This window comes from Filicampus tigris, chromosome 6 (assembly GCF_054856515.1).
Source record: "Filicampus tigris isolate MCC_2025a chromosome 6, RoL_Ftig_1.0, whole genome shotgun sequence".
In the NCBI taxonomy this organism is placed as follows: domain Eukaryota; kingdom Metazoa; phylum Chordata; class Actinopteri; order Syngnathiformes; family Syngnathidae; genus Filicampus; species Filicampus tigris.
The window spans coordinates 22,067,981-22,090,822 of NC_141222.1; the positions used below are offsets into that span (position 1 = coordinate 22,067,981).

The 22,842-nt window shown below is 41.7% G+C and overlaps 1 protein-coding gene across 1 annotated transcript in view; it reads left to right on the forward strand.

Annotated features, from left to right (window-relative positions):
• Positions 1–597: 597 nt before the first annotated feature.
• The window catches only part of usp43a (ubiquitin specific peptidase 43a), an 83,909-nt gene continuing 61,664 nt past the window's right edge, over positions 598–22,842 (forward strand). Inside the window, exons 1-2 of the mRNA XM_086032813.1 lie at positions 598–1,496; positions 17,294–17,455. Coding sequence (XP_085888939.1) covers positions 903–1,496; positions 17,294–17,455 — 756 coding nt within the window. The 5' untranslated portion in view covers positions 598–902. The remainder of the gene's footprint in view (positions 1,497–17,293; positions 17,456–22,842) is intronic.

Genomic DNA, 22,842 nt, shown 5'->3' on the forward strand with positions numbered 1-22,842 from the left:
CAGTTTGGTCATGCACGACTGATCTTTGAGCTATACAGTACTGAAATGTAATTTTGAATTATTGTTTACACATTTTTAAAAATGTAATATATACGTTTAAAAAAGACAACTGCAACAAGCATAGATGAAGCTTAGAATCAAGTGGCACACTACAGTTGTTGGTTTTTTTTTCCTGAATAGCAGTACACACGCGTGGACTATAAGTGGTCCTTGAGGGCCCGTGGACACCATGTTGGAGACCCCTGGATGAGAATATCAGGCAGATTTGTTTTGAGAAAATAGAAATGGTGAATTCGTGAGTTTTTCGACAAAAACTGAGGATACATTCAGATTTTTTTATATAAATAATATAATATACTGTATATACATATTTCAAGGCGTCACTGTTATTACATTACATACATTTCCAAACCTTTCAATACGGAAATATGTTTTGAGACCCGAATGTGGTCACGGAACGACTTCAATGCGTATCTCAAGGCGGCACTACTCCCATTGGACGTCAATCGCAGGTGTACCCAATGAAGTGGCCGCCGCGTGTTTATTTTGCTTCCCGGGTGGGTTGTGGGGGGCGGGCATTGTTCTTACTATCGGGGCGGGAGGAAGCAGCGTTAGCTTCGGCAGCAGTCAAGTAGTGGCGCGAGTGGCACCGAAGATGAGGAGGCCAGCACAACCATAGAAGCGACGCGCTAACTACATGCTTTCCCGGTCCCGATTCGGTGCCACTTTGGCGGCGGCGATGTTTGCGGAAAGGCGGGAGGAGCAGGAGCTGGACGAGGAAGAGGAGGAGGAAGACTAGACTGTCTGGCAGGCAGGCAGGTGCGCCGCCTCCTCCTCCTCCTCCTCCACTGTAGAGCGAGTGTTCCTCCTGTCAGGTGCAGGCAGCAGCAGCAGCAGCAGCCATGGATCCCCGCAAGGAGAAGGCGCGCAAGCCCATGAAAGCCAAAACGACCAAGCGGAAAGAGAAGAAGCACCGGAGCGGCATGTTCACCCGGCGGAAATCTCTTCGTTCTCTCAGTCAATTCATGGGAAGGATTCTGAAAACTTTGAGCACTTTGGCGCACTTCGGCGAGGGACGGCCGCCGGAGCCCGGTGAGGAGGACGACGACGGCGGCTTCGGTCGAAGCGACACCGGCGGTTTTAAAGACGAAGCCCCGTCGGGCGTTCCGAAGGAGGGCGCCGTGAAGAAGAGCTCCACGCTGTCGTCCCACGGCTCTGTCAAGGAACGGCTGTCGTGGTGCTACGGCGACAAGACCCCCGGCGCTCTGGGGCTCAAGAACCACGGGAACACCTGCTTCATGAACGCCGTGGTGCAGTGCCTGAGCAACACCGATTTGCTGGCCGAGTATCTCGGGCTGGAGAAGTACAAAACGGACGTGTTGGCCCGGAGAGTGAACAGCGAGGCCGCCAGGGGGGAAGTGACCGAGCAGTTGGCGTCGCTGGTTCGAGCCCTGTGGACGCTGGAGTACACGCCGCAGCTCTCCGTGGACTTCAAGGTGAGTCAAGTGTGTCTTTCATTCTTTTCGCATATTTGAACTTTTTACACAACAGTAGTTTGCCTAGTGTGGCTTGTATTATCTTTTATGCTATCCAGTGCTCCACCATCTTCAGCATAGTAGTCACGAGACTCCACAGGTGCGTCGGGATGGAAGGAGAACGTGAAATGGGCGTGGTCAAAACCGGAACTACCCGGCTCTACCTTAAACTTGTGCTGCATTCCAGACAAGTGGAAAGTCGGATTTATCCCAATCGGATTGTACCAGTTGCGACCTCTCCAGGCGAATGTAAACAAAGTTGGCTGATCGCATACATGTTTATTTTGTTCCCTAAAACACATTCTGCGTTCATAATTTTCTTTATATGAATAAAGGGATACCTTTTCTTGTAGTATTTCATACATTTCACCAAATTATTTCATGCAGGGAGATAGCGGCATATCTTCACGCAGTCAGGACAAATCACGTATTACATGAAGTTATCTATCGAATAACTTATGCAATAATTAGGTGCATCAGCCGTGATCGGTGCCAATTTCCTAAATTTTGGGGGATAGGTGATCGGCTGATTCCTTAAAGAGCTCATCTTCCTCCACAGAGGTCTGAAAAAGTCAGTCACTGTCCTCTTCAGCTGTTAGATGACTAATAGGCTTTTCATTTTTATTTGAGAGAAGTACCTTATGTGCAGTTAAAATAACTTGTTTGTATTGCTTCACAGTTAAAATATATTTATATAGTTGTGTAGCTTATGTTTTACGGTATGTGTCTCCATGGGGTTCACTGTTGTTGATTGACATCAGATTGAAGCAACTAGGTGAAGTTGGGGTAAATATTTTTGCTCTTACTTCATGACTTGAAACTGCCAGGTCGAGTGGCATTCCAGTGTGCTATTACTCGTTGGAAGTCGGAAAACTCTGAATTCTCACCTTCCTGGAATGCAGCATTCATCCTAAATTCCTTAAAAATGAGAAATCGTGCGGTGGCCCTGAAGTGCAAAACACAACAACAAATAATTAAACAACAGCAAAAAATAAACAAAACATAACAGTTTAAAAAATAAACAATGCACATTAAAAAAACCACAAAAACAGAACAAAACATAACAGTAGATAAAAAATAAAAAAAAAACACAATGACATTTTTGCATTCGGTACTAGTAATGTATTATCAGCGCTCCCTTTCAAGCCGGCAGTTATGTCGTTGTGCTTTTTACATTTGTTTCTGTGTTTTTTCATTTGCAGTTATTTTTTGTTGTTTTGTTTAGTTTTTTTTGTTCTTGATGTTTTTTTTATTCTCCATTCCATTGGTATTCAGAAGTACACTACATATGATTTATTCGTCAAGTGACAGTGTATCACTTTTTACAGAGAGCTGATGGTGTTGTAATATCTCTAAGTGGCCCATCAAAAGGGTTTTTCAGTGTAGGGGTGACATAGTGACAGGGCATACAACATAAACCCTCATGTTGTTGTCAGTCTTATTTCACTTCTCAAAAAAAAAAATGGCATTAAGTAAAACTAGACAATTTACTTACCTGGCATATACCGGGAGTGCTAAATACTAATTTCAGCATTTTGTCGACGTTTTATGATGTAGTTTGCAAGCCGATTCACAGCGTGCGCCTCTAAATGTTCTCCTTGTGCCCCTAAAATTTTAAGTTAGGGGTGAGTGTGCTCCTAGTGTAAAAAAAAAACTAAGTCTGGTGCGCTAAATTATTTCAACACAACTCTATCGAATGGTTAGCTGTCTCTTATCCATTAACTTCAAACAGTTATGTCCCTGTCCAAAAACGTGCAAGCTCTAATAGTCAGGCTTCCAAAAGCGCGACACGCTATTGTACCCCTAAAGGTACAAAAGTGTACTTTACCACGAGAAACACGTCTCTTATTCTGAGTTAATTCCCCCATCAGAATGTGTAAATGTTAATAGTGCTTACACTTAAATGTTAATTGGAGTCAGTTGTCAGGGCACTCAACGATACGGCAAAGCAGGGCCAGCGGCTGTAAAAAGCTCGCCTACATCGGGTGTCATTAACTTGCCATTAAGTGATTAATTGGCCATTTCATGCGCACGTGCAAACCAAGGCCAATCAAATGAAAACAGTGGGCCTCAAGGCAGCTAAGCAAATGTGTCCTGATCTAATGTCAAGTCAGGGCATTAAATGATTGTTGCTCCACTTCAGGGTCTTTCATTATACTGTATTTTATTATGTTGTTGGGGTCGAGGGTGCTTATTCACTCAGTTGCAGAAGTATCTTTTGGAATATAAGATATATATATATATATATATATATATATATATATATATATATATATATATATATATATAATATAATTTGTCAAGTGAAAGTTGAGTCAAGAAAACGAAATAAAAAGGACTTTTATTGAGAAAAGCAAATAAATTGCTAGAATGGAAGCCGACTAGTTGCTTCTCAAAACATGAGCATGGATGCAAACGATATGGTGGAGCCATCACGTCACTGACGTTGGCCCGACCGGGTCAGTACATTTAAAAAAAATAAATACGATGAAATCAGCACATTCTTGCTTTTTGAGTATTTATTATTCAGTATTTTGACTTTCATCCACTTAACTTGATCAATCATCATTGATCTTTTTTACCACGTGGCGCATATTTTTTCGCACATCTTGTTAAATCCTTCCATACGGAATGGCTTGAACAAAGTACAAAGCCCAGAAAGTGAGAAATGTTAAATATTCAGATAGATTTTATACTCCAAGAAAATAATCATAACATACAAAAGTAAACTACATAGAAGTTATATTTTCTTAAAGCCTTAAATAATGCACTGTAAAGATGCTGCAATTAAAACTTATCGTATTATGTCATGAATATACAGGGCCAGTGCCGGTTCCGACAGAAAGATTTTATCTAGTCCACGCTTTTAATTCATCCAACTGCTCACTTGATTGGGTAGGTGCTGCTGTTTTTGTTTGCAACAGACGTGAAAGGGGATGACTAAACTCTTTATGTACTGAGACAATTACTGTAACATTGCCTTTTTTTTTTTCTGACCGGGGTGAGAAGGAGGGAGAGGGCGGTCTATTTGAGGGAAATGGATGACACCTAGCAGCTAATTGGGGCCCCGGCGTCAATTAGGTGGATGGTCACTATTTGAGGAAAGAGGCAAGAGGACCATTTGGGACCTAAAAGCACCGGGCTCCCTGTACATTCCTTCCTGTATGTACAGAAAACTATAGACAGTTATAATCTTAAAGGGAGATGCCAACTCCCCAGTTCGCCAGCACACAAAAAACAAAGTCTTTACCTAAGCAAAAAGCCCTAATTGGCTGTGACGTGACAAAATGAGGTGTTTCAAGGCACTACAGGGATACACTGTGCTTAGAAAACATCCATCCATCAATCTATTTTCGATAGCGCGTGTGCTCGTTAGAGTTGCAGGGGAGTTGGAGCCTATCACAGCTGACTTTTGGCGATCGGCAGGGCGCACCCTGGACTGGTCGCCACTCGGTCACAGCAGGGCATCTAGACAACTGTTCAGGCTACCATTCACACCTATGGACAATTTAGAATCTCCGATGACTGAACTATTACAATTAAAGTCAACATCGGAAAGTCGTGGAATGCAATTTTCAGTCTGATGACTTACTGACTTGTGCTTACGCCACTCTTGTTTGGTAGAATTTTGTGCAGTTGTCATAGTGAACGCTTTGTGTAAGTCAAAGCGTTTAATTGATTTGCTTTTATTTTAGCATAAGACTAACCTCCAAGACCAAAACATGTATGTATAATAAATCTGATATATATATATATTTTTTTTGTAATAAAAATTGTAACACAGATGAATATATTGCTTGTGTCTCTTAAAAAATACAATAGATGAGAAAACGAGCTTGAAAAAAATAATCGCATAGTATTGAGGGGGCTAAAATTGCAATTTGATTATTTTTCAAAATCGTTCAGCCCTACTTCGGTGGAGCTAAGATGTCTTTCGAGATTTGAACCCCAACCCTCAGAACTGAGAGACAGACATGCTAACCACTAGTGACTCTTGGAGGCAAAGTTTGTTGTGATTGTTATTGTCAACTTCCTCTGTCCCATTTCCTTGTTCAGAAGTATAGTACATAGGTCATGTCGGGGCAGGGCTTGGTCATGTGATGTCATTAACATGACGTTTTATGACTCAACTAGTTTGCATTGCCGTGACCGATTTACACACTGGCTGTGCCGTTTCGGCCTGACTCACCTGCGACTAAACGGCACGCTGGGGTAGTTAGGCTGCATTCCTCGGCAGTCGTGTGGAAGGTGAGGAAACTCGCACTGAACTCCTAATCGCCAGACTGCTCTAGCACACAACACAACGGGATCTTTGCAAACTCGAGGCCATTTAAGTAGTCAACAAAGAGCTTGTCTTGCTGTGAAACTGCCCCCCCCCCCCCCCCCTGGGCTTATTGGATGACAGCAAACCAGTTCTCTTACAAGCTGCTGGGAGCCATAACAGACTTGCATAACCTCAGGTGTGGGAAGAGGAATATGTCGGATATACGCTTGGACACTCCTCCATTGAACACAATATGATCCACGAGATCAGGGTATTGTCTGGATTGTGAATTTAATAATGCTCATAAGAAAGAATGGGGGTGTTTCGAATCCAACTGGAACTTATTCGTTGCCGTCAACACGATTAGGGAGCAGGGATTTTGTGTGCTAGTCCGAGCTCTACTGCTTTTGGGCTCAGTTTTTGTAAAATTTCCCAAGTAAATGCGATTTATACTCTGGAGCGACTTCTAGTTCCAAAAAAATGTTTGTATGATTAATCACTTAAAATTAGAGATAGACCGATATCTTTTTCTCGCAATTATTAGTAGTCAAGGCGGTCGATAGCTGATATTTGGAGCAGATATACATTTTTCGTAAAAAAGATCATATTGGCATCAAAATCTAAAAAAGAAAAAAAAAAATCTTAACTTTACAAATGTTAGTATGATTAATCACTTAATATTAGAGATAGACCGATATCTTTTTTTCTCAGGGCCGATACCGATACAGATTATTAGTAGTCAAGGCGGCCGATAACCGATATTTAGAGGCGATATTAATTTTTCATAAAAAAGACAATATTGGCATCAAAATCTAAAAAAGAAAAAAAAATCCTAATTTTGCTGAAACGTCTTTAATCATTTGTTTATTGAACAATTTTTCAGATTCAGACTATAATTTTTTGACAATATACATCTTTATCAAATTCTAACAAAAAGTTCAGGAAGCACCCAGGGTCGTCGTCGACAGTATATGAAGTTCTCCAAAATTTCGAAATGACAGAAAATTTAACTTTCACATATGTTTTTATTTCAACACAGTTTTAAATCGATTTATCGGCCATCAGATGTTTTAAAAAGGCCGATGCCGATATTCGTCAAGACACAGAATATCGGCCTGGCCGATAATCGGCCTATCCCTACTTAATATACACACTTTAGCTTCAGCATTGTGTCGAGTATGCCAAATCATGTACTCCCAGTGAAAAAAATGACAAATCAAGGAAACACGTTTTGAGTAACGTATCATACTGAAACAATATGTGTGGAAATGTTTGCCCACTTATCGGACCTCAGTTTAAATTATTCTGCTACATTTTCATGATGACGGATTGATTCCGATAAAGACGTAAAGAGCCCTTTATAGGGATACTGACCCAATTGTTTCCAAATCTGAACAAATTGGAGGTCGACCAGAAGCAATTGTGTTGGACTTCGGAGGTTCGGCTGTCTGATGAAAGGTGATAATCAGCGTCGTGAGCGTGCTCATCTCTTCCTTTCGTACCTTATCACCTTGGTGCACCTCATTTAAGGCACTGTGACAAAATGAGGGTTACTGTGAGTCAGTTCTATTACCTCCTGCTCTTAATGCCTGAAATGGGGGGGGCACCCACTTGATCTTCTCATTACCGCAGGCCACAATAAAGAATGATCAAGGATGTGGAAGATTTCCCAGATGGAATTCGAAGGAGAATGAGATGATTTCATTTGAGCTTTAACAGTGTGCGGCGCATGAGTCATGTCTTGTCCCGCACCAAGATGGATATTTTGGCCGGATCACCGGCGCACCCGCTGGGCCTCTTCTCTGCATCGCAAAGGAAAACATGTCCTTCATTTCCCCTTTCTTGCCTGGCCTCGCCCCATTTCACGGACACAGTGATTTGTGCGTGCGCCCGCTCGCACACTGAGTAAAGCTGGAGGGAGCGTTACTGTAGCAAGTGCATCCAGCCTGGAAGGCGAGGAGGAGGAGGAGGAGGAGGAGGAGGAGGAGGCGGCCCCATGCTGAGATGTCTCCAGTGGTGTATACTAAGAGCCGGGCGAAGGAGGACGAGGAGGAGGGGCGCATCGCTTGTAAATAAAACCGTGGTGCTCCCTGTCCTGTCTCCATAGTAAAGAAAGGACAGGCATCCGTGACAGCTGCTTGTTGCCGCAACATTCCTCCCTAATTCCTCAAGTGTAAAATTTGTGCTCCCAAACTCCTCTTGATTTGGAGGCAACATGGCTTGACAATTCCCGCGCCTCTTGATGAGTTCCTTTCGCTATCCATTTCGTGCTTTTCTCCTTTGTTGGAGCTCGCAAAATGGCACTTTTTTGGGGGGGGACAATTTTCTTGTTGCGTTGCACTCGAGTAGCGCGCCGTATGAAATGATGGCGTAAAGCGACTTGGTTGGTGTCGAGAAAGTGGTAGGTTTGTGGTGTCAACATGTTACAGTGTGCAAATAGTCTAAAACTGCAACTTTAAATATGCCCATGTGTTACTCAATGTTTACACACCAGAGAAGGAAAAAAGGGTGTTTAGCGAGGCCTCTATAACAAGCTACTCTGTTTCTATCTGCTACAGTCTGGAGACTAATGAGCAGGGCGTCTAATATTTCCAATGCTACAAAATAAACCAATTTGGGTTTTTTTTCTCATTCTAAGAAGGGGTCCATTCAATGCAAAGAGACAGCAACTTTTTGAACAAAAGTAAAAAAAAAATGGCTCCCATAAAGGCTGCCTAACCTGAGGTTCTGAACTAAAGGTCTTCAGATTCAAGTATAGAAAGCAAACAAACTAAATTGGATCATTTCAGCCTTTGAGTTCTTGTTAAGAAATACGCCAGCATTCTAAAGGTGGTGAGACGCCAACTGTCTAGTGCACAGGGGTCAAATTCAAGGCCCGGGGGCCGGATCCGGCCCGCAACCTCATTTTACGTGGCCCGCCAAGGCAAATCATGTGCGGCAATTTCACGTTTCTTGCAAATTGTTTTCATTTTTAACAAAACTGAGATATGATATACTGCAATGTTACCGATGTGTTACCAATCCTCCCCTATAAAATAAATTGACAAATAATTGAACAGTTACTTTCCGGCTTCTAATTTCAAAACTAGCTATCCATCAATTTTTTCGTGTATGTGCGATCATATAAAACGATCATACATTTATATGCTTTCACTGTCATAAGGGCCCTACGAGGGAAACCATAACTACGATGTGGCCCCTGACAAAAAATGAGTTTGACACCCCTGGTTTAGTGTAGAACTTTGCAGAAAGTAGTATCGGCATTTTGGTATTAAGCTAACGCTAGCTTTATTGTTTTTATGATATTTTGATCTCCATTTCCCAAAAACTTTTGGATAATGCCACGCAGGCTAAAGAAGGACCATTACATTTTGGTGACAACATGGGTAAAAGTACTGACTCCTTTGATATTTGATACAGCTGAAAATAAAAGTTGTTGGCCACACCATCTTAGGCTGGTCCTTTGCTGCATGAACTGAGAGGTGAAAACGTCTTGTAAGACAAGAGCAATCCTGTTGCAATTGACTCGACGCCTGAGAATTACAAGACGGATATGAGGAGTTCCCCACATAATCGACATTCTGAGCCATCCTAAGTCAATCGTAACTGTCAGTAGAACCATGCTCCTCTGCGCAGAAATACTCACAAATTACACAAATATGCGCTCTTTCGGTGTACCTAAATGTTCGCGCTTTGACATTGCCGATTCATTGCCCGTTCGATGCTGATCAAACGTGGAGGGATGGCGTTTTGTTTTATTGGCGTAGTGTTGGCGCACATTAATAAGACTTGAAAACAGAGCTCGCGGCTTAACACTGGTGGGCCCAACGGGGTTTTGAACAACACAGGCACTTCTTGTGAGAGTTCCTTTGGCGAGAGGGGCGCGGATTCATCTTTTTCACGCTTGAAGGGCCGCGGCTCCGCGAGGCTCGAGGAGCTCAGGCGAGGAGATGGAGAGGTGTTTGAAGTAGTCTCTTTTGTTTGGGGAGGGGGGGGGGAGGTGTGCGACAGTGACGCAGGCCAACACTGATGGATTGTTTGTCTCATCCTGCCTCCCCTCTCCTTCAAGGACCTCTCATGTTTACAATGTTTGCACACACTAATCTTAGTGGTGGATATGCGCCACCTGGACTGTGAAGCATTTTTTTTTTTTTTTTCAGTGGAACAGATGGTGCTGTGAGAATTTTTAGCAATATAATTACTTATCTTTTTATGAGAAAACAACAATTAGTATAGACCATGTTGCATCAGAATAATGCTGGAGGTACACTCAATGTGACGAGATCCAATACAAGTGATGTCCAAAATAATCGGCTTGCGCAATTACTGTGTTACAAACTGTGTTGGGCAGCGCGGAGAATTAGTGGTGAGCAGGTATGCCACAAAGTAGGGAGGTTCTGGGTTCGAATCTCTGGTTATTGCTGTGTGGCTCTTCTCAGGGCATGCTGGCTTCCTCTCACATTCTAAAAAACATGCTAGGTCAATTAAAGACTAAATTAACCATAGGTGTGAATGTGTTTGCCGATACAGTGGACCCCTGCATACTTACGGTTTGACAATAATTTTTTTTTTTTTCACTTCATTTTTTAAATTTATTTACAGAAAAGCCATTGTTACATGTCAACATTTTGCATCGAAATCTTCTTTATCGTAATGAATTGTATCATTTCCAAAAAGCGATACTGTTTGTGTCGAGTCGTTAGGCCTTATATCCATACGTATCATATTGGTAAAAAAAAACTTGGTTTCACGCCTATATATATATATATATATATATATATACGGTACATTATGCTTTGGCAATCACGTAATTGTCGGCTCCGTATAACTACCAGTGGGCGTCGTCATGTATTCATTAGTGAAGAGATTGATAAAAATGTTGTCAAATTTGATTTTTGATAGCAACTGAGGCAAAATGAAGTGAACTGCTTAATCGTGACCGGGGGCCGCTCAACTAGTTTACTGGCAAAGGAAAACCAACAGGTTAGTTACCTATGGGGAGTAAAAGCTCTCTGGCAGCGAATTTGGAGAAGCATTATTCAGTTCACTTACTTTGAAACAGAAGTTCAAAACATCTGTGGAACAATACTTCCGATCCCTCCAAAAATATAAAATCGCAAAAATGAATTGATAATTTTCTGCCGAGTCAAATTCCACTACATCTACTCCAAAGTATCCCTTGTCATCATACAACCATGTATCTTAAATTAGCTGAGAGGGTTAAATTTTTCCTCTCTTTTTTTCTCAAGCCACCGCGGAGCCTTTGAAATGCAACCGATGACGTACAATGGTTATTTCTTCCATAAAAGATTACGCTCACTTTGAATTGCCACGTCGCGGATATCGAAAGACAGCGCACATTACAGACGGTTCAAGGTATGTGATGATGTCGTTCGGGTTCATGCTCTCCCTTATTCCCGAACATTGCGTTGGATAACACGAGAAGAAGCGAGCTGAATACAGATGGAGTGCTCATAAAAAGACAGGCGCTCGACTCAAAGTAAAGATTGTTTCACTCACTTGCGGGCTCTGTCTTGGAGCGCTGGAACATGAGAAAAATTCACTCATGCAATTGTTCTTTTGTAATGAAATTGAAAAAAGTGATTTTTCGGTTGAGGGAAAAGGGAATTTTGCAGGGTCAAGTTTGTGAGTGAGTGATTGCCGCCTGCGGACACACCTGTAGAGGGAAGCTCGGTGGAAGAATAGCGTGTCTGAAAATGGTCCTCATGTTTCACCGGTTTCACTGCCTGTCACACTGGAATCAATCCAGTCCTGTTAGCCAATATACACAGTGATGAGGAGAGGGCTCAATTTGTCTTTGATCGATGTGCCCCCCCTAATTCCTGCCTTGTTGTGAGCTGTAATGTGTATTGTTTTAAGGCAAGAGTGATGGCTCTGGCATTTTGGGAGGGCAGAGATGAAGCAAAGGTTGGGCAAAGCAAACATCAAGAGAGTATGGAAGGCATTGAGGATTCATCTGGAACCCCTGCTGTGGAGGTTTCTCAACTACAGAGGCAAAAGCCCTTTTTTTTTTTTTTTTTTTTTTAAGAAAAAAATCCCGCAAAATTCTTTGGCTTGTCTTTCACACAGAACCCAACAAAGTAACTTTGTGTGCTTTCATACAGAAGATAGTCAGTGCCAGCGTCTGGTGTGACATAAAATACTTGTTGGGGAGGGGGTTTATAATTGCTTTCAACACAATGGGATCAGAGAAGTGAGTCTGTTTCGAATCTCTGACCTGACTACCTCCTTCTGTCGGTCAACTGTTCTGGGGAAAAGGTGAAAAATGAAATGACAAAAGGCAGTTTGAAAGGGGGTCCTGTTTAGGGACCAATTAAATCGGCTCATATTAGCTCTTTTAAAATTGTCAGAAATCTGCCATTTTTGTCATTAATAATAATAATATTGATAACAATGACATCCAAAAATTTTGGCCGATTTTCCTCAGTTGTTAGGTTGAACAAATACTATAGGACAAAATATTGTAAAATAGTCACATTTTCCGCCTGTAGGTCATTCAAATGTTGTAAGCATTAAGAGACCATAAAATAAGTTATTTACTCATTATTTTCAAGATTTTTGAGAAATCGGTCAATTAATCAGTTAACGGAATTTTATTCCGCCAAGTACACACAATACACAATATTAATCAGAATGCCATGTTTCGACAAGTGGGCCTGCATAGAACATATTCTTGTAAAGAAAATGCTTGAGTTGACACCCCCTTTAATACAGCACTATGTATATGGATTTCAATTGAAAATCGTAATTTTTTGGGGGTGAAATAGGTCTCAAAGGCATATAATGGTGATATCTGGCTTCCTGCTACTCCATTTCGGTGCCTCTAATACTTCCCCAGAAGCCAACCAATTTGTAGGTCGACTTTGATCCCGTCGTAACCGAGACGGACGACTGGATGCGTATATAGCGAATGTCAGAATGCTGGGACAGGTGTGTGAAGTTTGACATCCAACGCACACTTCTCCCGCCTGGTTGTTTTGAAAGCAAAGTTGACATCCGAGTAGTATTTTGTCAGTCACAGCGTAATGTAATCTGTGCATTGCTATGTTGCTGTGCAAAAGCCCACGCACTTCCGCTGCGTTTTGTGTATAAGGCCCATTTTATTGCGTCTCCGTTGTAAAGAGTAGACAGAACATCCGACCCGACACGTTCCACGATTAAATATGTCTTCATTGGCGTGCGTTATGCATGTTAATGATGGCAGTTGTGAACTCCGAATGAACCAAGCACCAAATTGCAAGGAAGGAAACTGATGAGGGCACTAAACCGAAGTCCCCTCCCTTCCCCCCGCGCCGGTAATCGTGCCCTCATCTAGTCTAGTGTGCTCCCCTTGGGTTTGTATTAATTTGACGAAAGACCGTTCCATCTTCCATCTGCTTCGCCCGTTTTCAATACGGCAAATAAAACTCACACGGTGTTCTATCACAGGCACAGCAGATGGTCTCACTTAGCCTGGCAGCAGCTGCGACTCAAGCGCCGCACACTCAAAACACGCCACAACACTCGTTTCGTCTGGTACTTTAGTTTGTCCGACCAGCGACCAAACAAACTGCGGCGTAAAGCGCAAGAGTCATATTGCTGCTGGCTTGATAGTAAAAACAGTCTCTCAACATAATGGGAACGTGACTTTGTCGCTGTTCGACAGCAGAGTTGTCATTAGCTGCAAGTGTTAAAGCAGTTGCACATCGCTTTCAATCGCAATTGCTTGGAGATGAAATCAGGGGACGGAATGTTCCGCCGTTAAGACGGCGACAAAGGTAGCCGTATCACATAATTGCCAGGGGATCAGCAGCACAGCGGCACACTCGACACCTCCACTTTTGTTTGACATGTCATGCCCCTGATTATGGAACCAGCATGTTGTCGACAATCACAGGCTGGGGTGGTATTACTGTCCATCAAAGAAGACATGACCCTGTAGTTGGTTCAGATCAAGCCTCCCGTGTTCGTTTCTGCTCACCCAAAACGTACTCCCCCCCCCCCCCCCCAATTTGCAACGCTCAGTGAAGTTGGCTCAATCTTCCCAAGTTCGTAAGAATTTCGTGGTGTATACGACCACGCTGCGATTCCACCAGACATTCTCGAACTGGATATTAGAAAAGCTAGGGCTGTGCGATTAATCACAATTACAATTTACGATTATAACTCTCCACGATTACAAAATTGGCATAATGGTAAACGATTATTAATATTAATTTATATCCAACGCCCTATGTTTGTTTACACAAGGGAATCATACATTTGCAACCTTTTTGAAATTTTATAATGACAAATTTTATCAATTTTGATTGGTCCAAAAGGAACTTATATAGTTAGTGTTTGAAAGAAATTTATTTGTCGTCATGTTTTTTTTTTACGCTGAAACATTTTCTTGTTTTGTACCAAAAAATAAATGATCGTTTGAATAATCGTGATATCGATTACCAAAATTATCGTGATTCATATTTTTTTCATTATCGAGCAGCCCTACTATTTGCCATGGGTTAACACAGGTAGAATTCCATCCAAATTCATTTGCTTTTTCAATAATTTTGGGAACCACAGTAGTTTGACAAGAATGGAAAAACCTGTTAAGATCATTTACTCTACATGGTAAACGCAATTGGTTTTGTTTTTTGGGGGGGGCTAGTAGTACAATGGTATTGGAGACAATTTCAAGTCCCTCCTCGTTCTCTTTCCCGGCAGCATTCATCTTCTTACCTGTTTGAGTTTATGCCCGTTATATTGGCATCCAACTATGAGGTCTCTGATTTATGCATGAAGGAAATTGTTATCATTATGGGTATGATTATGAGAGCGCTTTACAGGGGCAAATTGCAGTACATTCGTCCAAGTTGGCAGAGGTGATATCCATGATACTCATATATCATAATGTGCTTTTCCAAACAAACAAGACAAAGAGAATGTTGACGTTTTCCATGCATTTGGGGACATTGAGTGCATAAATCCAATACTGGTGCGGGGAAATAATAATCTTTCCACACTGTTATCACTTCTGAACCAGCCTCCCTTTTATGTCCTTGACTATCTTACCCTTTTTTAAATGCTTGTAACATTTGTATATCTTGTCAATTTGACAGCACAAAGGAGAGTGTTGTTAACAACCCCGCCAGATTTGAATGATTAAATCGGCAAGTATATGTATGAGGCTTCAAAATGGTGAAAAAATGAAAGCCGTCGTCCACACTCGTGAACGCTGTGGGCATGTCCGCTGAATGAGATGCCAAGTATTCCGGTTTGGACGTATTTTGTCACGAGCAGTTGCCACGTGTGCTACTGTTGAGTGGAGGTTGAAAATGTTCTCGAGGTGAAGAGACAACAGATTAGCTTGGAGTTTGCGAGTGAGTCTCCCAGAACCCCAGATTATGATTGGCTGACATAAGATTTGGACTCTACCAGCTAACCAATCGCTATAACGTTTGTTGACGTCATTACATTTTCTCCCGTGTAGTAAAGTAGCTTTGCAGCTCCGCGGCCGGCTGGCTAGCGTGGCGACTAAACCGCAACCACTCCTCTAAAAGTCACAAATCATTGCCCCCATAGCGGTAAATAAGCGTAACTTCTAACGATCGTTAACACAAAAGGAGGACAAGTTGTATTTGACAGGAGACGACATGCTAAGGCTAAGCCATGTTAAATCGGTTAAACCCTAAAAAACGTCGGAATAAATGACTGATGCTCCTCTAGTACAATTTTCACACGTCTTGCTAGATCCATTACAGCAGAGAGTAACCAACTACTGGAATTCTAGAAAGAAAATGGAAAACACAGCCACACACAGTCCAGTTTTTAAATCAATTGAGCCTTGCTGAATGACTGTCCAACTGATATTTCTTGTAATGTGTCATTGTGTAAAGTAGCACTACATCATTCTATATGTAGCAATTCACTGCCAAATCATCATATTGAGTAAATGAGGAAAATACGTTTTCAATTTTCTGTCTCTAAAAACTATCCAAAGAAAACAATACAATTCAAAGAATGAAGAATATATTAATGTTCATGCAAATGTTCCTGACAAAATGAAAATGTTCCTGACAAAATATCCAGAATGTTCCTGAAAGATGATGATAGCTGTTCAGTAAAACACGACATCAGGGATGATTCATTTTCAGCGGATAAACATAGCTAACTAGCTAACGCACGCTGTATTGGTAGAAGTGAGGCAAGTATAGTTGGGGGGGACGCATGCCTGTTACAAAGCAATGTTTGAGCCATGCCCAAAAATCAGGAAAAAAAAGGTTGGAAATTGATTTTTTTTTTTTTCTTGGTTTTATTATTGCCAATTTATCATCTCTACCTGCCCCCCTTCTCTCCATCAACTCTGTCAGGGTGTCTTGTTGTGAAGCTCATTTGCAGGCTGTCAGGTTTGTGTGTGTGCGGAGGGGTGGGTGTCTCCCTCCAAGACTTTATACTCATCAATTCCAATCGATACCTGGCGTTACCTCCACCAAGGAGTTTATCAGAGCTGGGCACTTGACCATTTTTTATCGGTCCGGCCGCGACCCTCCACCCTTGACTTGGGTACCCTTCCGGCCGCGACCTTCCGGCCATATTGGCTTTTCCTTCTAAGATACATCTCTTCAATAGAAAACGATTCCATACAATCTTGATATATTTTAAAGTGGAATGATTTGCCTCGATTCGATGCACTCAAGTCATTGTAACTCAAAACTGATTTTGAGTTAAAATGATTCAAATAGTTTTTTGTTACACCCCTAATTGCGGTTGTCCCGATCCAATCGACATGGTCGGAAATTGGGGCCAATCACATCTTAAGCTGATTGGTATCGGCTGAAAAAGATCCGATTTTTACAATTTTCCAAATTTCTAAAGTCAAGAATAAAATACTTTAGTTAGTATTTACTTTATTTGAACCACTGCTGATTTACAGCCATATTCAAAAGTATCATCTTGCCATACCTGTATTAAAAAAAAAAAAAAGATAATTGAGGCAATTTAGATGTGTTTTTCCTTTTCTTTTTCATCGCATTGCAGAGGTGTTGAATCTCTGTATAGGCAGATACTCAAAATCAATTTACTTGGACTTGAACTCAGGTGCAAAAATGTGATTTGGGGCATACCTACCCTGAATAATTGCAGCTCGTGGTGTTTCAATGTCAATCTTGGTCTTGCGACGGTCTCAAGACGACTTTTGATCTTGTCAAGGAGCTGATGGTGTTTTTCGCAGTCTTGGCAGATTTCTGACATAAGGGGAGAGGAGACTATCAGTTCTTGACTATTTCACATTGCCTCAGTCTTGGGCTTGACTCAACTCCTCAAACTCTGTGTTGACTTGCTTTCCGTAGTATATGTGATCTTGACTAGAACAAGCCTACAGTACCGCTCCAGTGTCTACTTCTTAATCAGTTACTCCAAAGAACTGTACTTGTGGGTTTCGGCTTGTTTGCTTTCTTATAAAACAACAAATGACCAACATTTATTGACTGGTCACTATGTCCTTTTCTTCCAGAGCATTGTAGCCAAATATGGCTCTCAGTTTCGAGGCAACTCGCAACACGACGCCCTGGAGTTTCTCCTCTGGCTTTTGGACAGAGTTCATGAAGATGCCAAAAACCCAAACAACAACAACAGTAGCAGCAGCAGTAGCAAAAACACCAAAGCCAACGTAAAGGTGAGTCCAATTAAACCGGCTTCAGTTGCTTCTTCTATTGAATTCGCATTTTGTGCACCTTTTGTAATCGGCGAAATTCTTCATTTGCCGATCCGACCAATGTCGTCGTTGATCGGTTCCGTGAAATAAGACTTTAGAGCTGCAATGTATCCTCCCTTTCCTTTCTAAATTTACCTGTGGCAGGCTGCCGCAAATGACTTTTGCCCACCACTTATAGATTTTGGCGCTACCTGTCAATATGTAACCGTTGTATGAACTTTCTTTTGCGTCGCGGAGATGCTGCTCTGCTCTTGTGTGATACTTGTGTGTGTCTGCCGGTCGATACCACCGCTTCCCTTTGTGGTACTATATACTACAAGTACAGTACCTCGAATGACTGAAGTATCAAAAGTATCATCATTCACATTTGAGAATCGATTTTGGTGGTGTCGGAGGCATTGACAGCTGTTTTCTCAAGCTGAGCCATGATTGGTGGTTACCTGAGCCCTAAGCAACTGTGATATTGTCCGTCGACTGCAATGGGCAAAATGGACGGCCCCCTGAGATGGGCAGGTGGATTTTACTGCTTAACTCGTACTCCACAAAGGCAGCATTAATCCGAATGCCTTGTTTAGACAAGTGGGACTGCATAGAACATATTATTGTAAAGACATTTTTTGGGTTGACTTCCACTTTAACAATACTTCTGTTGATGCTTAGTAATCAGTGCACAAGTATTTGCAATATAAATAAACAAGTTATTTAAATAGACATATTGCTCTGTCTTGAGATCGGGTCCGTGATTTTTTTTATTTATTTATTTATTTTTAAATCTGCGACTGGCCACCCAAAATCCTGATGCTGTAGAGCCTATTTGAAACCGTTTGTTTGAAATGCTTTTGCGAGAGGATGAAAGAAGAAGCTTCCCCTGTTGTTTCTTTTTATGCTGGCGCCGTCTGCGGAATTTTCATCTCTCAACCTTGATCTCTGAGACTAGCTCAACTTAATGCTGCCAACGAGCAGGGCAGACGCATCATGGCTTTGTTTGAGACCTTTATCACGACATGAGCCGATTGACAACAATATTTACCTTTGTGGCACCACACTGTCGATTGGAGAACAGGTCAATGCCATTTTGTGAGGGTGTTCTCGGTGGCGGTTATAAAATAAAACTTGGGGCACCGTGGAACACTCGACAAGCATGGCGTTTCTTCAACACAGGGCCTTCTTTTTCATATTCATGGCATCCCTTCTCCCTGATAGCATTATTTATGCCAAATAAACATCTTAAGGCCGTGGCTCTCATTAGGCTGCCAGTGTTATAATAAAGCCGGCTTTCCTCCACAGAATCTACCAGCCAGAGACTGGCTTTTCATAGTCGGGATCATCTCTGATTTTTTTTTTTTTCCCCCCAATGTTGATCTGCTTTATGAACAGATTTCCTTGTCCCATACAATAGTGTCATTGTCCGTATTCTGCTGATAATCTGGCAATGTCGGGACTCCAGCTTTGGACCCTCATGCTGGCTCAGTGCTATGGGTAAACATTAGCTGTGTGTCCGTAAACTTTATATGCTGAACAGTAACACTAGGGCTGGGCATTTGACGAAATGACCTGTTTGTGTGTTCAAATAATATCAGCCGAGAAACGATCTATTACATTTTAGTGCAGATCTGGATGAATGTGTATTTCTGAATTGTTTTGTCTTTGCAGACGTTTGCTGTCTACTGAGTGCTATGTTTTGATATTGCCATACATCCGGTCAGATCCATAAGTATAAGGACATGGAAACAATTCTCATCTTTTTTTTTCCCTTTTTTTCAATTTTTTTGGTGTTAATTTCGACCTGTTGTTCTAAGTACTCTTGTGAGAAAACAAAGACAATTCTCACAAAAATAAAACAAAACATCAAATGAAAGCAACGAAAGAGAAAGTAAAATTGCGGTCAACCTCATCATTGGTAATAAATCACCAGATTAGACATACCGTACAGGGACATGTTTGAAAAGGACTAGGAAGACGTATAAACTTGTCTCGAAACACAACCACGGTATATTTAAAATGAAACAAGATATTCTTTAACTACAGACTTAATTTGAGGGAATTTACTTCCAAATCAGGTGAATGGTGTAGGAAGCACAACGGTATGCCTCCCACTTATTAAGGTACCAAAGCTAACGGGACAGATTACTACATCCATCCATTAACAATCATAACTCAAACTTTCACTTTTTTAATACGTGATTGCAAATCCTTTGCGGTCAATCAAAGCCTGAATTCTGGAATGCATAGACATCACCAGATGCTGCATTTCCTCCCCGGTGATTCTCTGCCGGGCCTCAACTGCAACTGCATCCAGTTCCTGTTTGTTCTTAGGGCATTTTCCTTTCACTTTCGTCCTCAGCAACCTGAATACATGTTTGGTCAGATTCAGGTCAAGTGACTGACTTAGCAATTGCGTAAAGTCCCACTTTGTTGCCTTAAAAAGTCTTTGGTTGTTTTCGCAGTATGCTTCGGGTCATCTGCACTGTGAAGCGCCATCCAATCAGTTCTGAAGCATTTGGCTGAACATGAGCAGACACTATTGCCTGAAACACTTCCGAATGAAACCTGGTATTTTCGCCAGTCACATCATCAATCAATACAAAGGTAGCAGTTGCATTGGCAGGCATACATGCCCATGTCGTCGTACTACTCTTTTTTTTTTTTTCTCACATTGCTTGTTGACTAAAAATCCCCCCCGCCCCCACAAAACATTTCTCTTACACATGAGACGATGATTGAAGTTTCATGATGGCAAAGGAGCAAACGCAAAGAAAGTGGGAATGGTGACTGAGAAAAAAGATAGGCGGGGAAACAGATCCCTGATGACTTTGTCAACCCCTCCAGGCAATCAGGCATGGAGGCTGATAGAGGTCATCAGATTGAGACCTGATAAGACACTGAACGCCAACTACTTTCCTTGTTCGCCTCCTGTCCTCCACCTCGTTCTCCAATCCTCTACTGAATACATTACATGATGATGATGATGATAAGGATTATATTGCCACGTCCTTTTAAGGAACCATACAGCAGTAGAATGATGATGTCTCCCGGGCAATAAGAAAAGAAAGATAATGATGGAAAAAACCTGCGATATTTGTATCCAAGTATTTAATCTTGGTTCTCTGAAGAATATCGGGTTGTTGTTTGGTCCTAATCGTTTTCATCCTTTTGGAGCTTCCAGCATGGACAAAAGAGAAGAATTTATTACCAACTTCAGAAATGGTTCAATTATATCGAAATATCGATATCTAGATATGAATATTCATGATGTTAATATAAAAAATTAAGTGCCAACCAATCACATACGTTCAAGTTTGCCGTTGATCCACAGCTTAAGACAGCCAGTGACAGTTATCTTAGGGTATTTGAAAAAAAAAAAAAAAAAATCTCATGATACTGTATAAAAACTCACGATAGTGTGAGAAAAAAAAAAAGCTCATGATGTTGAGCAGTACTGTTTTTTTTTGGACAAAGATGTACTGCTTTTAATATCGTAACATGACGGTTTCGTGGCAATTTTTATATCACGATATCGCCGTTATCGTTACACCCCTAGTTTGATCAATATTTTTAGTTGCGCAAGCACTTGACTCTTTAGCTGTGTCCAAATTCGTAAGTTGAGGACCTTTCGCAGCCTGGGTCCCATGAAGGCTCCTCCTCATGTACCCTCCGTGTACTGCATAAACACTGGTGAATTTTGACAGGCATAGCGTAGAAGAAGAGTGGCGTAGAAGGAGAGCGGAGCAATGTAGGCTACGAAAAGTGCTACGAACCAGCCTTTGAATAAGGCCAGATTTGAAGGCTAGATCCGAAGGCAAGCGCGAATTTGGACACCGGTGTGTGTGGTCGAGGCACGCCGGAAGTTACGTCATGTGGCCTACAACGTCGGTCTTTGGAGGACGGAGCCTGCGAATTTGAACACAGCCCTTGTTTGATCTGGCAGATCATGTGGACCGCCACACCACTTGTACATCCCTCACTGTAAATATAATTACAGCAATGAAAAATGGGGGGTTGTTTGTAATCTCTTCTGATAGTTTTGGGGGTTAGAAATTGGAATGTAGTAATTTTTAGTAGTATTCGTAATATTCTGCTGTAAAATGCAAATACCGGTTTCATTTGTATTGGAACACATGGAATCAATTTCATTCTTTATGTATTTCTCAGGAGATGCGAAGGAGTGATTGTGTTTTAATTTCCCTAGTTGATCAAAATGCATTAAATTGTGCTGGTGTGCAAGTGCGGGCACAAAAGTGTTTATCTGCGTTGTATCGATGGGTGACCGGTCTGCGCAGGCGGTATGCGACCTTTGTGCCAAAGCATGCTGGGATTGGTTCCAGGCCGGCCTCCCCCGAGCCTGAATGTGATGAGCCGTTTAGCCAAAAGACGGATGGGGATAGATCTAATGATTTATTTGAAACCTCACTAGGGTGACTCAGATGGGCTGTGACTTTGTGGCGTTGATCTGTATCTGTAATTTTCTAATATTGTCACTGCTCACTGTCGACATTTTAATTCACTTGCGCTATCATCATCCATCAAAGACACCCTCTCAAACGTGATGAGTCAAAGGAGGATTTATTACAGAGCCGCCATTTTGCACGCTAAGCCCGTCTGCGATTGATGTGCGGCTTTGTGAGTTCAGTGCTGGATTGCGTTGGGCCGTACGCGCATTGGACATATTGCAACTGGTAGCAGGAGCAGTGGCACCAGTTTCACAGCGATATTATGTAACAAACACAAAGGCAGCCAGGTAAATATGCCTTCCAACGGGATCTTGCTAAACCTGCTCGGTTTGCCTCCCCTCGTTTGTCTGGCGCCGCATATGTAGCATTCTTCAGCAAGGTCCAGTCAGACAGCAACACAGTCGCAGCTTCGCGCGCACTTTGTAGTTGGTGTCACTCTCGAAATTGGAAAAGTTTGGCTCAATAAATATCAAGTGATTTCTGAAAATGGAGTTTCTCTACAACACAATTTACAGCAGTGTTTTTTCCAAGTGCGGTCTCATTGTATAGGGTAGAGTTTGTCTAAAAATGATTGCATGGGAGATAATTTGTTGACTGGATGAGCTGTGAAAAATGTTTTTTTTTTTTTTTTTTTTTTTTTTAAATCAAGTTAACACCTCATTTGTGAAAAAGCAAGCCCAAAAAAAAATCTATTTTCTGTAACCTCAACAAAATACCATGTCGTCGCTGTCCTGTGAAAAATACTCATGTCCAATTTTGGAAGAAAAAAATAATTTTCACGTTAATGTGACGTCTGTAACACGGAAACACCATTCACGTAAAAATAAGAAAAAAAAAAAAAAAAGTGTTTTTCACATGACGAGCGACCATATGCATGTGTACATAAAATCGACTTTT